Source organism: Synchiropus splendidus, chromosome 2 (genome assembly GCF_027744825.2).
Source record: "Synchiropus splendidus isolate RoL2022-P1 chromosome 2, RoL_Sspl_1.0, whole genome shotgun sequence".
Classification (NCBI taxonomy): Eukaryota; Metazoa; Chordata; class Actinopteri; order Syngnathiformes; family Callionymidae; genus Synchiropus; species Synchiropus splendidus.
The window spans coordinates 12,107,081-12,123,523 of NC_071335.1; the positions used below are offsets into that span (position 1 = coordinate 12,107,081).

The 16,443-nt window shown below is 42.8% G+C and overlaps 1 protein-coding gene across 1 annotated transcript; it reads left to right on the forward strand.

Moving 5' to 3' along the window:
- The first annotated feature begins 11,281 nt into the window (after positions 1–11,281).
- Positions 11,282–15,538, forward strand: LOC128754123 (transcription factor Sox-10-like). The gene is made up of 4 exons (XM_053856504.1): positions 11,282–11,529; positions 11,860–12,468; positions 13,062–13,333; positions 13,687–15,538. Exons 2-4 carry the CDS (start codon positions 12,041–12,043, stop codon positions 14,448–14,450), a joined length of 1,464 nt encoding a protein of 487 aa, XP_053712479.1. The 5' UTR covers positions 11,282–11,529; positions 11,860–12,040; the 3' UTR covers positions 14,451–15,538.
- The last annotated feature ends 905 nt before the right edge of the window (positions 15,539–16,443 follow it).

Consider the following 16,443-nt stretch of genomic DNA (forward strand, 5'->3'; position numbering starts at 1 on the left):
ACATGAACAAAGATGTAAACTGAAAATGAGCACCAGTAGCAGGTTATGAGACCTTGTGACAAACAGGTGTTAATATACAACATCTTCTAGTTATAAATTGTTGCAGACCAACTGACATTCATATTTTTTTGTACCTCACACTTTGACACGTAACATATGAATATCAATTCTGATGCTGATCCAGCCAACTTTCTATGGTCCTTTCAAAGAACACTTACAAGGCCATCTTGTTGATGGACAATATTTTCAAGAATTTAATCCACAGATCTTGTTGTGAATGGTTTGCTTTTCTTTCTTATTTTTCCACAATTCCCAGGACAAACATATGCTTTTCCAAATCCAATGTTACATGAAATTGGGCCCTGTGAGCCACAGCTTTCCGGCCCACTATACCCTCTAAAAGGTGACAGTCCAAATTGTGAAACACACACACGCATGTTTGTATTGCTATCCCTATGAGAACATTGTGAGGTTTCTCCTCGCCATAACCCTTTCCCCGGCCTCTCACCCTTAACTTAACCATCCAAAACACATGGCTCACCTGAACCAGGACTCTGAACCAAAATGAAACCCAATCATAATCACCTAGTTATTTTGAAGTCTTCATCCTCAAATTGAGGTTTTGACCCATGGGGACCAGCAAAATGTCCCCACAAAGACATAAGATCCCCACGAGGATAGTGTTTGTCAAGAATTGGTCCCCACGAGGCAGTATAAACAAGCCCCCCCACACACACACACAGGACATTCCATATGGCAGTTAAGCTATTTTTATTAATACAGTATTTCAGAACATCTTAAAGAGGCATTTTGTCCTGCGGGGGGAATTTAAAGGTTGACTCCGAGTCCACATTCATGCATGACTAAACAGCGTGCTGGCGGGTACAACAGCGGGTCAAAAGCGTCATGGATGAGATAAATGAATGGCGCCATTGTTACCCTCATCATCATCACCATCACACTGGGCATCACTCTGCGTCTGACGGACTGAGACAAACAAGACGTGTCTCTGCTTTCTATGAAGGCTGTTTGTCTCCTCTTATTAAATGGAAGAAGTGAAAATGTATTCAAAATCCAGCAAGGTATCGGTCCACAAAGCTTGGAAAGCTGGAGTGCAGGCATCATAAAAACATGATGCCACTTGTACTTTACTGAACAATGTACTATGTAAGTGAAATCAGTTCAGTTCTTTGGACTTATAAGCTAAGTTTCAATGTCTTATAAAACATCGCAAATGCCGCTACCACAAATGTTGTTCATTCATTTATTATTATTTATTTACAACATTTTCTTAGTTAGCATTTGGTCATCCCTCTCCAAGTGGGGACCTTGCAGACTGAAGTAATCCCTGCTCTTCACACAGCCTCGTTCTGTTTTAGGAAATTGTCTAAAACTTATTGTTTCATTTCTTTATGAGGTTGCAGAGCGCCGCACTATCCCAGCGACCGGGGGTGATATATGGCAACACCCTCAATGTCTTTAAAGAGAAATACTTGAGATTGTTCCTTTGTTTGCCAAGTTTTAAAGCTTTGCCAATACAAGAACGATATAGAAGTACAGTGGTACCTCGGTTTTCGAACGTCCCGGAATTCAAACAAATTGGAGTTTGGACAAAAATTTTGAGATGTTTTTGCTTCTGATTGCGATCAGAAATCCAGAACTCGAACGAACCAGAAATAAGCCGGAAAAAACATAACATGCGAGAACCAACCAGCTGACCCACGACGTGCTTTGTTATTGTGTATAACGCAGCCTCTGTATGCAGCCGTGTCCCCTTAGCTACATTTACTGACTGTTTTTTCTTCTTATTGAGGTGTAAAACCTTTCCTGTCTCCACACTGGACCGTGGTAGAGTGTCACAGGGGAGGTGCTCGCTCTCCACACCTCCGAGGCTGGAGCGCTCACTCCAGGGTTTGATGTCCTGTTGTGGGCTGGAGCTGGGACAGCGATGAGGCGAGTCTGGGACAGAGCGTTACTTGGTTTATGACTTTGTCACAGCCAAACTGCACAGAAGCGCACACTCAGAGCTGGACACGCACCGGGCACCTCTTCACTTCTGGAGAGACGTCACTCACTTGGCAACCCCTCCCACATGCAGCGGCCACACACATAGAGGAACAGCGCACCTGCAGCAGACACTCTACATTCACTCCTACTAAAGACTATTTTGAGGCTTGGAACGCATTATTTCTTTTTCCATTCATTGTAATGGGAAAAATTTATTCCGATTTCGAACAAACTGCTTCTCAAAAGGCCGTCTGGAACGGATTGTGGTCGAGAACCGAGGTACCACTGTATATTTTTTCCACAACATAAGGAACACAGACTGTTGTCACACCTGGATAACGTAAAACTAACCTCAATTTCAGTGGCATTAAAAGCAGTGTAATGCAGGGCAAGACTGATGCACAGTGACCAGACCAGAGATAGAAATGCCCTTCGGCTGGTGCTCAATGACACATGCAGTTCAGGCATTTCTTTGTGAGAGCAATTTAAAACCAATGTGTCCAGCATAACATGGAGCTCACAACCTAGATATCAACCTGTCGATGTTTCTATCCATCTATTATGTCATGAAGCACCTGGGAGCGTCCTCAAGCGAAAACCTGTGTCTCCTTTCACTGAGCTCCATCGTAAGACTGCACAATTCCACATGTGCAGTGTTTGCACGCACCATCAGCTAATGCTGCAGTCAATAACCGAAATAGCACATTCAGCTGAGCTACCTTGATCTAGTCGATCCGTAGCGTCAACACTTTTTTGTTTTTACTAGGTGCAAACATTGTGCACTGCTTTTCTTAAACTTTTGTAACATGAAGCAAAATATTTGTCATGTGCTTATTCTTATTCGGTTCGAGTGGCAGAGACCAATGTACATGAAGGATAATAAATAGCCTTTGTGCTGCGATGTATTTTTTCATATATTAAATTCATTCAAAATTAAATTCCCTTCATTCTCAGAAATGCTTTTTATATTTTGGGAACAAAGACAGGAAATGCTGTCTCTTTTAGTGCTGACAGAACAGTGTTTGTGACAAGAAAAGGCTGTAATAAGTCAGTGTCATCAAATATATTTAAAATTAGACGATAACTCCTCGCTTCAGTTCCTCCGGGCCTCGGATGGAATTGTAGCAAATAGATGCGGACACAGCAGACCAGAGGACAAAAGTCCATTCATGATGCCCTGCAATGTGATGATGATCCAGCACTGCCCCCCTCCAACCCCCCCCTCCCTGAAACCCCCACCAGGCGGTCTGCACCAGCCTCCGCAGCTGCAGAGGAATGTGGTCCAACAAGTTACCCGCTCCCCTCCTCATCCCCACTATCGCTGCCACCACCTCACCAGCACTGCCACCACCTCACCCGAAAAGCCCCTCTCTCCCCCCACCCCAAAAAAAAAGAAGTCAAGAAACTGAGAGGAGGGTTGATGTGGGGGGGGGTGAGGGGCTGCAGATGGAGCACAAAGAGAGGATTCATGGCTGCTCATATACACTGAAGAAAAAAGAGGCAGAGCCATTTTAGTGTGCTGCAGCTGCGTTCTTTCACTGGCCGAAACTGGAGTGACAAGGGTCAGGGAGCATCCTATCTATCTATCTATCTATGTATCTATCTATCTATCTGTCTATCTATCTATCTATCTATCTGACACCATTAGTAACAGGCAGTGGAGAGTACCTGTTCTGTCCGGCCCTGAAACTCTCAACAAATTTCCGTGGGAAAACTTTCACTCTCATGTGGCTCATTTTCGTGGCACACTAAACCTTGTGTCGCTGGTCAGTCACATTTCTCGACCCCAATGGGCAGCAAACCCTGCCACTTCCCACAGTCCTGCTTCTCATAACGCCCTCTATGACAGGGGTGAGCTGCTAAATTTCCTTAGGTGCCACTTTATATAATGTGACCATAGCGTGGAGCTGTCAAGCCAAAAAACAGGAGAAAAAGTCTTTGATTTTAACCCAAATTTTAACATTACAGTAATTATATTGGAAGCATTGTGCTTTTATCGTGGTCATAAGGTACTTTATCGTGAAGTATGTTTTTAAATATCTCTTACTTACTCATTTTGATGGACAGAAGAATGTTAAAACTTGCATTACTCTTTAAAACAATCAAATTTAGTTTAAGTGTAAATTGCTGGGGGAAAAAATTCAAATCATTATTAATATATTTGGAACTCAAATAGCAATGAATGAGGATAAAATGATGAAAGGAAAAAATATTTTTGTAGAGTTTCTTTGGCCTCATGAGGGCCCCACAAATACAATCAGAGGCTGCACAGACCGACTCTGTCCAATGCATTACCACAACCTTCTGGCAGAGTCCCAGCCCCATGTATCACTAAATCAGCCGTCCGCAGTACTTCACTTGCAAAGGTTTTAGTCGCTCGTGCTCATCATCGAACATTACAATCCAACCCTTGTCACAATTTGCTACAAAGCTCTGTGTACCATAGTACTTCCCTGTACAAGTCATCTCTAACACAACACCGACCATGGCTGCTCAGTCATTCGCTCTCTCATCCTGCCTGTGTCTCGAGCGAGAGATTACCACACCTGTCCGATCGCCGATCTGTTCCGCTTCCATCAAAGATTTGCAACAGTCAAAAATCAAAGAAAAGAAGAGTAGAAAACACAATATGTCGACATGCTCATGAAGTATCTTCCTGCCAAGTTATGATAGCAGATAAAAGAATAAATTGGGTCAGTGGTAATGGGAGAAACGGAACAGTCACAGAGTTGACTGTTTTTCATCTGATGTACAGTACCGCCTGAAATTCAACGGTCACATGAGTCTTATTTGTTGTCAGGATGAAGCGCTGGAATTCCCCTCGCAGCGCATTTTTCACACACTGAGAAAACATCCCAGGGCACCTGAATTATATATGGACAACACCATGGAAGGTCGCAGCGCTCTTACACACAGCCGCCATAGACTTCTTCAGAAAGTGCTTCGGTGCCAGCCGTCATTTCAGGCACATCATTTCACATCCTTTTGTGTCTTTTCTTATCATCTGGAACAAATGATGCCATTCATCTCTGCCCTTGACATGCCAGCCAATACTTTCCACTTATTACGCATCCACTTAGCAGAGAATGTGACCCAGCTATTGCATGTTTCCCCACTCTCCATGTTTTCCTTTTGTTTGTCCCTCTTTTCTTTTGACTGAGTCTGTCAGATTTATCCATTTTTCCCCATCTTTAGGAATTCCCCTCTGGAGTTTTGATTTGGGTTCACGGGCCGAACTCCTATAACTGCATTAGTTGGAGTCAAATCCAGAGGTAGATTTTTTTTTTCTCAGGCTCCTTTATACAAATGGTTTCACTGGGAACACATTTCACATTAATGTTCACGCAATTGAATGTGGCATTGAGACACACTCGGCACAATAACCTTTGTTGCGGTCATGGAAGAGAGGACACTTTCTTCACCGTAACTTGATATTGGAGGTACAGCACACAACAAAATACATTTTTTGCATTCTACGATTGGGTGTTGTCAAAGGACAGGTAGTATGGGCTTTTCTGAAGGTTTGCGCACATAAAAACTGTAACAAGATCACAACAGTTTATCTCTTTCAACACCGCAAACCAGCCTTTTGGGGCATTACATTCACATTTACAAACTGGGATGAAAAATTTCTAGTTATTCTATGTCATTTATTATATTTTATCTGACTTATAAATGCTACAAAATGTATTTGCCTGTTTTAAATGTATCTGCAAATATTGTGTATTCATGTAACAGTGCACACATAGCTACAGTGCGTGTGTTTCTCACACAGTGATATATGCTGGAGGATGAGGATGGCTAACTGCCAATGTCATTTTTCCCCTCAAAATTTAAATAAGCTGACCAGGTGCACAGACGCCACTAAAACTGAGGCAGCAATCCCAAATCCTGCCCAAACTTAAAATATAATCATGCTCAGATCAAGGCGCATACAGATGACTTCACTTCTCTGTGCTAGTGTGTGTCGTGTGAATCACTTTTATTGCCAAATTGTTGCCAAATGTCAATATCATCCAAACATTTTAAAACTGCACATTATGTTGGCATCATGCACTATTCTGTCTCTTGACATGAAACACTTCTAGGCACTTTGTACCTGTTAAAGTGCGCATACAATCCGAGTGCATCACCAGCAGTCAGTATATGTTGCCTCCTTGAAAGATGACATGACGTTGTTTTTTTTTTTATATTATCCCAGTTCTGTTTTTTTCTGTTTATGGTCAGACAGTATGATCATCCACTATCCACTCTGATCATACACACTTCGGCACGCCTTTATGATGCCACCCAAGTTGAGATATTTAGCTTTTCAAAACAAAATAACATGTACAGTACGTATTATTTTAACTCAATTCTTAACATGATCAAATGGAAATAGATTTAAGAAAACAGTTGTATCACTCCAGATTTTTGCATAAGTGGGGATTAGAAAATCTGCCTCCTTTCGAGTGCTGCTGGGCCCACATCAAATTTGATGGAGGGCCACAAATGGCCCCGCACCAACTGAGGCTACGTTTGCTATGACTGAGAAAACCTACTGAAACCATGTTTGCACGGAGCCACCATCGATGCTTGTCTAACTGTATGACAGTGTTTCAAAAAGTATCAGTTTCACTTCATACATGCAGAGCACATTGGACATGTCACACTGGGTTTAAGTTTTGGACAATTTTCATTTCTCTCATGGTAAAAACAGTGATTATCAACAAGGTCACTGAAAATTGTCATCATGAGTGAAAGTCGCTGCCCATAACTAAAGCGTGCACCTGAATAGTGACTCTTTGACCCCGGAGATCATGGGACGAGGTCCACCCATCCTCTCCCCCAGGAGCTACAGGAAGCATGGTTCTTGTGACACAGTGGTCTGCGGCCATGGAGAGACTCATTACAGCAGTCACATGGCCAGTTAGAGAGAGAGAGAGACTGATGAGACCATGTGAGCTCGATTTTCTCTTTTCACTTACAGTCGCCCCGAGGCCACACATGACACACACCACATGTAGAATGCAAGGAAGTGCATAGAAGCTTCATTTAGATCATGTTTATATATGAAATGAATTCCTCATTATTTATCATAGGTTTGGATCAGTCAGAACAGATGCCGACAAGTTCTTTTAAATCACATATACAGTTTAGAAATATATTTTTAGCAGCATAAAAAATGTTCTTCATGTCAACACATTTATGTAAACAGAAAAGCAAGCTGTTTTAGAGTCAGTTGCCATTGTTTCGTATGTTAGGACGACTTTATCAACAGTTTCTTCAGCTACTAATCTTGTTTCTCAGCATGAGCAATGGCAGCACAATGTAGTAAACATACTTGACTCACAATGTGACCCTAAAGTTATGCGATTAAAGTGACTGCATGACAAGAGTACATCATACTCTCTGTGTAACTCTGTTAGAAATATTGCTCGAACACTGGCTTATCACAGAACAAGGCGACGGTCTATCATTAAGGTTTTTTATTTTGTTCTGTTTTTTTTTGTATTTTGGCAGTATACGCATGCTTTTGTCTGCCCTCCCTGTCTAATGGTAATGCAAAATCTTAAACAAGCTTTTCTCTTTGACATAAAGAAGGCCCAAATTTGACTCCAGATTGAGGTTTAGCCTGGGGTCTTTCTGTTTAGATTTGGTTTGTTCATGCTTGTTTGGGTTTGCAACCTTGAAACGTTCTGGCCAATTCTGACCACAAGAACTCTTCAAAAATGTAGGACAATACAGAGAACACTACATTTACTTACATGTTATCGACCTAACCTAACAAGTCTAAAAAGAGATCTAAAGCTGAAAGGTGGTGTTGGGATTGGAATCCACAATTGTTGTAGTTCAGTTTTCTATTTTTTAAAAAATCCTAAAGTCAACATTTGCGGTTATATAAAATATTATGACTGTTCTAAATATGCTGACATACAGATAGCTGAAAATATTGAGTGAAATAACGTTTAATTTTATGTAGACAGATAGATAGATATCCTTCATTGGTGAGTGGAAATATTCAGCACTCTAGTCACTGGCAGTGTCATTGCACTTGACCTCAAATATTGATCGACCATTGGGTGGAGTGAAGCGCCTCAACGCAAATTATTTTTACCAACTAAGCTGAGATCGTCCTCCTTAAAAAAAGAAAAAGAAAAAATCAGATGGGTAAAGAAGTCAGGTGTCGCACATCAGAGGGAAGTGATGACTGTGGGGGGAAAAAAAAGAGATGTGAACCTGCCGCTATTCGACGTACTCCAAAAACAAATAGGGATTATTTTTTTAAAGACAATTAAGTAAAATCTCGTGGTGTATGACTCGCCTCTTCTTTACCACGAACTCGGCGAGGCCTACTTTTTTCCGCGCAGGAGCAATTTACCCGCGGGCGAACCGCAGTCATCAACGAACCGCATACTGTCGAGCCTCAAATTCACATTTGCTAAGTTCACCCGAACAAAGTCTGGTTTGTTGTCTTGGACGCAGAACAAATCTGATTTAAAAGGTGAAACTCTAAAAGGCCCTCGAGAAAAGAAAAACATGCGCCTGTAAATTATCAAAATCATCGCGGAAGAAAAGTTTGCGCCATTAATTTTCGCTCCAGACTAAATTTATAAAGGGTACAAAATGTCAGACTAAAGCATAATAATCACGTTTACACGACTGTGTTGGGTCAAAGCTTCCAGGATGCTCATAATAATAATAATAAAAATAAAATCGTCATTTGACAAAAATCTGATTATTGGAAAAACTTTGATAAGCGCCAAATTGGAATTGTTCTTGCCCCAAGTATTTTTCTTGAATAAATTATCTGTATTCAACTCTCTTGCTTTATTGAAACAATTAAACTGACTTGTGACAATACGAATTAAAATCATGTAAATACATTGATAACTGCTTCGTTTTCTTCTGTTAGAAATAAATTAATAAATATTTAAAACGCAGGACTTAAACTGCATTCGAGCATTTGTGCCCACTACGTAGTGACGTTTCGAGACAATGTTACTCGACATAAATTAAAGAATGCGATTTTACTGTGATTGTCAATAATTATGTGACGTTTTAGTAATATTTCACAATGTAAAATAAATATTTTATTCATAATGCTTTAAATTAAACGGTTGAGATAATCGTTGTGTTGATTATTTTAAGGTATATGAATAAGGGAGAGAGAAAAACGCTTTATCATTTTCCATTATACTCTACTCTTTTTGGGTGCGCGCTACTCGTTGCAGCTAACTATTAAATATTGAATTCCTTATTTTATAATATAAAAAATATTTAAGAAAACGGTGATTTAAGTTGTAAATATATGCACCCACTTACAATATTGCTACATTTAATTATATGAAAGTGTTGACTAAATATTTAGCAACCTAACATTGTTGGAATTATATCAATGACATCTTGTTATATACTCACAAAATGCCATGCCTATTTCCTTTGAAGGAGATTGTGAGGTTTTGTGTTTTACTTACACTTTACTTGTTTTATTTACACTGTCTGCTCTGCTCTGCCAGTCTCCGTCAGAGGGTCACACACACGACGTCATCTGCAGCAACTACAAATATGAATCGGCTTTTTCCACTGAAACAATTATTTACACGAGCGTGTGCAAATGCTTAACACGTCGTCCAAAGGTAAATATCGCACATCACTATGAAGAGCTGAATTTCTAATCGGTCTAACCTGCTGGGGGTCCCCAGTTCCCCTGGGGGCTCAACGCCACTTTCGCCGGTAAACCGCAGCATCCGTCCACATTTTAGCAGTTTTCCACATCATCCGCGCGCACACTCGCACATACGCACACAACACTCACTTATTGGAGGCCTCAGACGAATCCCAAAGCTGCGATGAGGTCGATTGTGGCGCTTCACCCTCAACACACCCCGTCTGCTGTACCAAATCCATTTCGAATATTTTTGATAAGAGTGTCGCAGCAGCTGCAGAGACCCAAGTGTCCTGTCTGGGTGTGTTCAGTGTGTGTGAGACCAGTGTCTATGCTCGGACATAAGGGCAGAAAGACGCACACATCGCTCTCTGTTATCAATTTTTTCCATGTTTGCCGCACAAAACTGCTTTTTGTTCCCCATTTTTTCATTTACAAGGCTTAATGGATAGAGGCTAGGGCGTTTGATCACATGGTTACAATTCACCTGAGATGCAGACAAAGAGACTAAAGAGAGGAGAGAGACACAGGCCTTATTGTGCGTGCGGGTGTGTATGTGTGTGCGCGCGCGTGCGTGTGCGTGTCGTCTTCCCCTCCTTGAAGCAGTAAAAAGATATTCGTCATGAGTGATATATTGAATTAAAAGCACAAACACCGAACTCTTGGTGACAAAAGGCGCGCGATATTTGGGGTCTGAAAAACACCATGGGTTGAGTCCATCTTGTTGTGAGAGTATATTTGTCGTTACGTGAGTTTGATGTATTGGACGTTACATGCGTGCGCATATAAGTCATTCTAAACAGGAAAAAGAGCAGGCTGCCTACCTGACCCTTTCTATATTCATGTCTTCCTGTTTCAGAACTCATATTTCCACTCTATTTTGCTCATTTAATGTAAGTATATTATGTAGGTGGTAAAGTTTGTAGACCGAAAAAGTGACCGAAACTTGTTAAAATTACTGCTTACCGAAATCTGACATGAAAATCAAACCCGTATACATTAATGATCGCATGATGAACTGCGACAGATTAACCGGAATTTTCTACACTCCGCTCAATTACATTCTTCTTTATCGTGTAGCAAGAAACATTGACTTGAGTGCAATGTAAAATTATGAACGTTATTTTTTAAACGCCATTTAACATTTACAACGTATCAGGTGAGATTGAAATAAACATTCATTTATTCAATTTTAAGAAAATAAAGATCCCATATAACATTGTGCATCAAAGAAAGAAAGTCTAACATAACCCTTTTTTAGTCTAATAAAGGGGACGACTTTTTCAGGGCAAAATAAAGGTATGGTTTTACCCCATAATAATACTGACAGGTACAAACAGATGTCAACAGGACATAGAGTTTCCGAATAAATCCAGGTAAATTTATTCATTCACCCCCGTGGCACCGTTTTTAAGTCGGGACCAAAGGACGCAATAACTCTCCTCATGATTGTTTATTTGTTTGATACGGCATGTCAACACCGCCAAACAAAGCTGGCCTTCTCCTGCCTCTAAATGGCGGCTCTGTGGAGTCATGGAAGCGTCTTACTTGTCAAATCTCACCTCTTCTCTGCTGGAAATGTCGCAGTGATGGACGCGCCGACGCGCTCACTGTACGGGCTGCCGGGAGCCAATCAGAGAGCGGAGCGGTTACGCGCGGGCGAATCAGCGCACAGAGCGGCGAGCGGCGGGCGGGGCCAGCGCTGTGCTGGAATGCTTCTCTGGGAATGTTTTCCACTTTTAATCACTTTTTTTCTGCTCCAGTCCTCCTCACAAGGCTTCCTTTAAGACCTGCTGCTGCCACACAGAGCAGCCATTCATCGGCGACACTCGGACACACACACTCCCATGTCCAACCACTGCACCTCCAAATTGGTAAGTTACGCAATTTTCCATTTTTTTCGTGCTAATATGAAAGTGAATTATTATGTTAGTTATTCCTATCAAGAATATCTGTGTCGGTTTCGATTGGAGAAGAAATTTCAAGTTGGCGCCTGTGTCGCAATTTAAAGTTTACTCTTACGGCGCAATTTAACGTCGCAAGGGTTCAGAAATTGCAATTTAATTCTTTTTTTTTTTTTTAAGTGTAGGAATTAAGATGGAAGCCAGTAGCACTCGCTTAAACATCATCAAAAGGCGCATTTTAAGGGTTTGATGGCTATATCTATATCAGTTATGTCAATAACCTGCTTGTTTCCTTTTAAGGTGGAGCAGATTTCTCAGTAAACGGATTTCAAGTCAGCCAGAAGGATTTGGATATTTGACGTCATGGCTGAGTTTGGAAACAACCAGCTGTGACCGGAACATTCGCCTGAAAAATAACGATAACTTCCCTTAAATTTTTTTTTATTTGTTAAGTGCTTGATTCTGCTTAAACCAAGACAACATGTCCGGCGAAGAGCACAGTCTGTCCGAGGCGGAGCTGAGCCCCGGAGGCTCGGACGATGCACGCTCGCTGTCACCGGCTCACCCCGGAGTGCCGCCCCGCCAGGACTCACCTCTCGGCCCGCCGCAGCAACTCACCGCGCTCTGCGTGGCGGACCCGGATGACGCATCCCGACCCAAATCTGAGGAAGAAGACGATCGCTTCCCCATCGGGATCCGAGAGGCAGTCAGTCAGGTGCTGGACGGTTACGACTGGACTCTGGTGCCGATGCCTGTGCGGGCCAACAACGGGAACAAGGCGAAGCCGCACGTCAAACGGCCCATGAACGCCTTCATGGTTTGGGCTCAGGCGGCCCGGCGGAAGTTGGCTGACCAGTACCCACACCTGCACAACGCCGAACTAAGCAAGACCCTCGGGAAACTGTGGAGGTTTGTGTCCACACAGGGGAAACACACTCCCTCTCTATAGACGTGGTCCAATTAGTCTAGAAATAAACAGTTATTAACCTGACAATAAGGTCACACATTTGACAAGAAGCTTTTCCCATGAAGTGCTGACAATAAGCGGTTTAAAAAGGACGTTAAATAATATGGAAGAGTAACTGGAATAGCATCAGAATTCAAATATCTTTAGTGTATTCTCAACTATATCTACAGCATTCACCATCATCACTTTTTCTTTTATTGACAGGAAGGTTGACTACTCATTCAACACTACTTTAATCATAATCCTTTCGATCATTATGAATATGATCATACTGGCCGAGCTGGGCTGCAGCTGTGCTGCTCTTACAGGTCCCATTCGATCGCTGTATTTATCGCTAAAGTTTAATGGGATTTTCAAGTGAAAAATCAATAATTGCCTTTCAAAATGAGGTGAAATATTGAATTAATTAATGAGATATTCATTAACGCCGTCGATGTTTGCTACCTTCTCCTCATGACTCATTAATTATTCTGTAGATCTCATGAGGGACCCAGAGCTTTTAAGTCATAAATCACTCCCTGTTCTGCCCCTGCAGGCTGCTGAATGAGAACGACAAGAAGCCATTCATCGAGGAGGCGGAGAGGCTGAGGAAACAGCACAAGAAGGACTACCCTGAGTACAAGTACCAGCCCCGGAGACGCAAGAACGGCAAACTGGCTCCTGCTAATGAATCCGACAGCCAGGGGGAGGGAGAGGCCAGTCACTCCCAGTCGCACTACAAGACCCTGCATCTGGAGCACAATGGAGGGCCTGGGTCTCCGCTGGGCGACATGCACCATCATCACCATCACCACCACCATCCTGCTGGTGAGTCAAAGTAATTGTTGCTGCCACGGTCAAACACTGTGGCACGGATCCCAGCCTTCTTCTTGGGATCCTCCATTGTAGACCCCAGTAGATACATCGAAAGGAACCACAACCCTACAGACTGTGGTGCATCCCACATTTAAAGTCAATATTGTAAGAAAAGACATTCTCAACATTGTCAATACAACACAGAAATAAAAGAGCCACACTTTCTGTTTTCATACAAAAAGAGCAGGTTGCCACAGCAGAATCTTTTACTTATGCTAGTGCTACTATGTAGTCACCATAAGAAATGAGACTATAGTCTTCTCAAGTGGTGAATTAACTTTCTTGCTCTTCTCCTCTTCCTTCAGGTCACAGCCCTCCCACTCCTCCCACCACCCCAAAGACAGAGCTCCAGTCTGGGAAGCTCTCAGATGGAAAGAGAGAGGGGGCAGCGGGGGTATCCGGAGGATCCGGAGGGTCCAGGGGAGCTCTCGGTTTGGTGGCTGAAGGCACATCTGGTGGTCCGAGCTCGAAACCCCACATTGACTTTGGCACTATGGACATTGGCGAGATAAGCCACGAGGTCATGTCCAACATCGAGCCGTTCGATGTCAACGAGTTTGACCAGTACCTTCCTCCCAATGGCCACCCTCAGGGGGCGACCTCCGCTGGATCCTCGGCCTCCTACGCCTACGCCCTGGCAGCTGCCAGTGGTCACTCCGCTTGGCTCTCCAAACAGCAGCAGCAGCAGCCCCAGGCCTCGCCGTCTTCCTCCGACCCATCCAAGGCCCAGATCAAGAGTGAGTCTGCTTCCAGTAGCCACTACGCCGAGGCCTCGTCCTCACCCTCTTCAGGCACCCACGTCACCTACACCCCACTCAGTCTGCCTCACTACGGCTCCGCTTTCCCCTCACTGGCCAGCAGAGCTCAGTTCGAGTACGGCGATCACCAGGCCACTGGGGCGTACTACGCCCACTCCAGCCAGACCCCAGGGCTCTACTCAGCCTTCTCTTACATGGGCCCAACACAGAGGCCTCTGTACACCACCATTGGAGACCCCTCAAGCGTGGCCCCCTCCCACAGCCCCACACACTGGGAGCAGCCTGTTTACACAACACTCACAAGACCTTGAGGGACAGCAGCTCAGCTGATGGGAAATATGGGACGAGTGTGAGTGGATGAGTGCATGAGTATAAATGAGTGAATGTGCGTATGTATGTGCCATATTGATGTAATATTTTTACTTTTATAGCCAATAAAATAGGTCTCAGCCGCCACAATGTCACACCGTGCAGTGTGAATCACGTGTCAATCAAACCAGCACATTAATAAAGCCTAACAAACTGTGCCATCATGAAGGAGCAGAGAAGATGTGACCATAAAATGGTGCCTTCTTCATCTGATTTTATTAACCAAACTAAGGATGACCTTTTTTTTAAAAAAAAAAAACCTTGTTGTTTTATATCAGTAGTGAGTCTGTTGTTTATTGTGTTAGACTGTAACTTTATTGTGGCTTATTTAATATCACACCACTGCACCGTTGCTTTGGGAAAAGCATGCTCAACAATGATCCCGTCTCCCTTTGTAAATAACTGTTTCTGTCCTTTCCCGCTGACTTCTTGAACTGAAGCGTGATGATGACTGGGAAACATAGGAAAAAGAGAGGGAACAAGAGCTTGTAACGGCGCATTATCACAGACATTTACCTCATTTTGTGCCAACGTCGGCGAAACACAACTCCATGAATCGATGCTTTTCAAAGACAACTTCACCTCAATTGCGAAACATTTTTTCATTATTGAGTTACTTAATACATCAGCTACTTATGACTGATTCATACCTGAGTTAAACGCTAAAGTCCAAGGACTCAAACAAATCTTCTGAGATAATTGGCCAGCTTTGGGCGCTACTTAAGGATTACCCAGAATCACATGTATGACCCTTCTGCACTGCATGTAGGCCAAAGCCCGTTTTTATTCCCTGCAGTTTTCCTTGTTTGGAATGGAGACACGGCTTCTCTTCATCATCAATGTGAATAATGGTCTTTACCACAGATTTATGATGCATTGTTTCTCATTTTATACTGACATTCTTACTATGTAGTTTATATTTTAATGTGAGTAATAATTCATGGTGTGCCACATCATCATTCTGGAAGTGTGTGCTACACGTTTGCCTGAGCATTTGCTTCCTTACACAATAAGCAATGTTGAAATATTATTGTTGTCATCCATTAAATTGATTATTTATATAAAATGACTGGCGGTTCATGATGACGTCTCGAAGGGAATTATGATGAACATTCCACTGACGTGTGAAGTGTAATAACAAAACAATTAGTGCTCCAGGAGGAGCTCAGCTGTTTAGCGTATTTGTGTGTGAGAGGCGAAAATTGACGACTAATTCCACACATTTAATCGGCTGGAGTCTGCGTGTTTCTGTGGAATAAACAAAGGCAGCCATTCACAGGGGGAGTGAGTGAGGGGAATGTGAAAAGCCAGAGGCAAGACCAATTTCAGCCAAACACTTGGACTTCTGTGCTGCTCTGCGCCTTCATTCTGGCTCCACCTGAGGACACACCTCGCCATCCTGAGCAGCCTCAGCTCGGCGTGCAGCCGAATGAAGACAAGGGTCACATCTAAACCTATCGGGCAAGATCAAACAATATTTCAAAATAGACTTATCCAACTGATTACCACGGAAGGCAACAACGTTAGGCAGGAATGTTAAAACATCAAGACAAATGTATAAAGGCACGTTTGTGTGTTTTGTTTACCACGCAAACAATTTTACGTGGCTCATTGGTCAGGATTTATCTGCCTTATGACCAGGTGATCTGAAATATTTGAGAGTGAAAGGGAGGATTTAAAGGCTCATGATAGACTGTCTTCTTTACAGACAAAAAGAGTGACTAGATTCTTGTATATCAGAAGGATAGTTCATATATCAAAGTTTGGAAACTAGGGCCATACAGATATTCAAAATCAGTGACCCCACGCATGAAGATAAAAAGCCTTCCGTAGTTCACTGAGTCTGTGGCGCGCCACGATAATCTCAGCACACTACACATGAAGATTCTGTCCCAGTACTGATCCAGATGCTTTTTCTTCTAGGCCAGAAATATT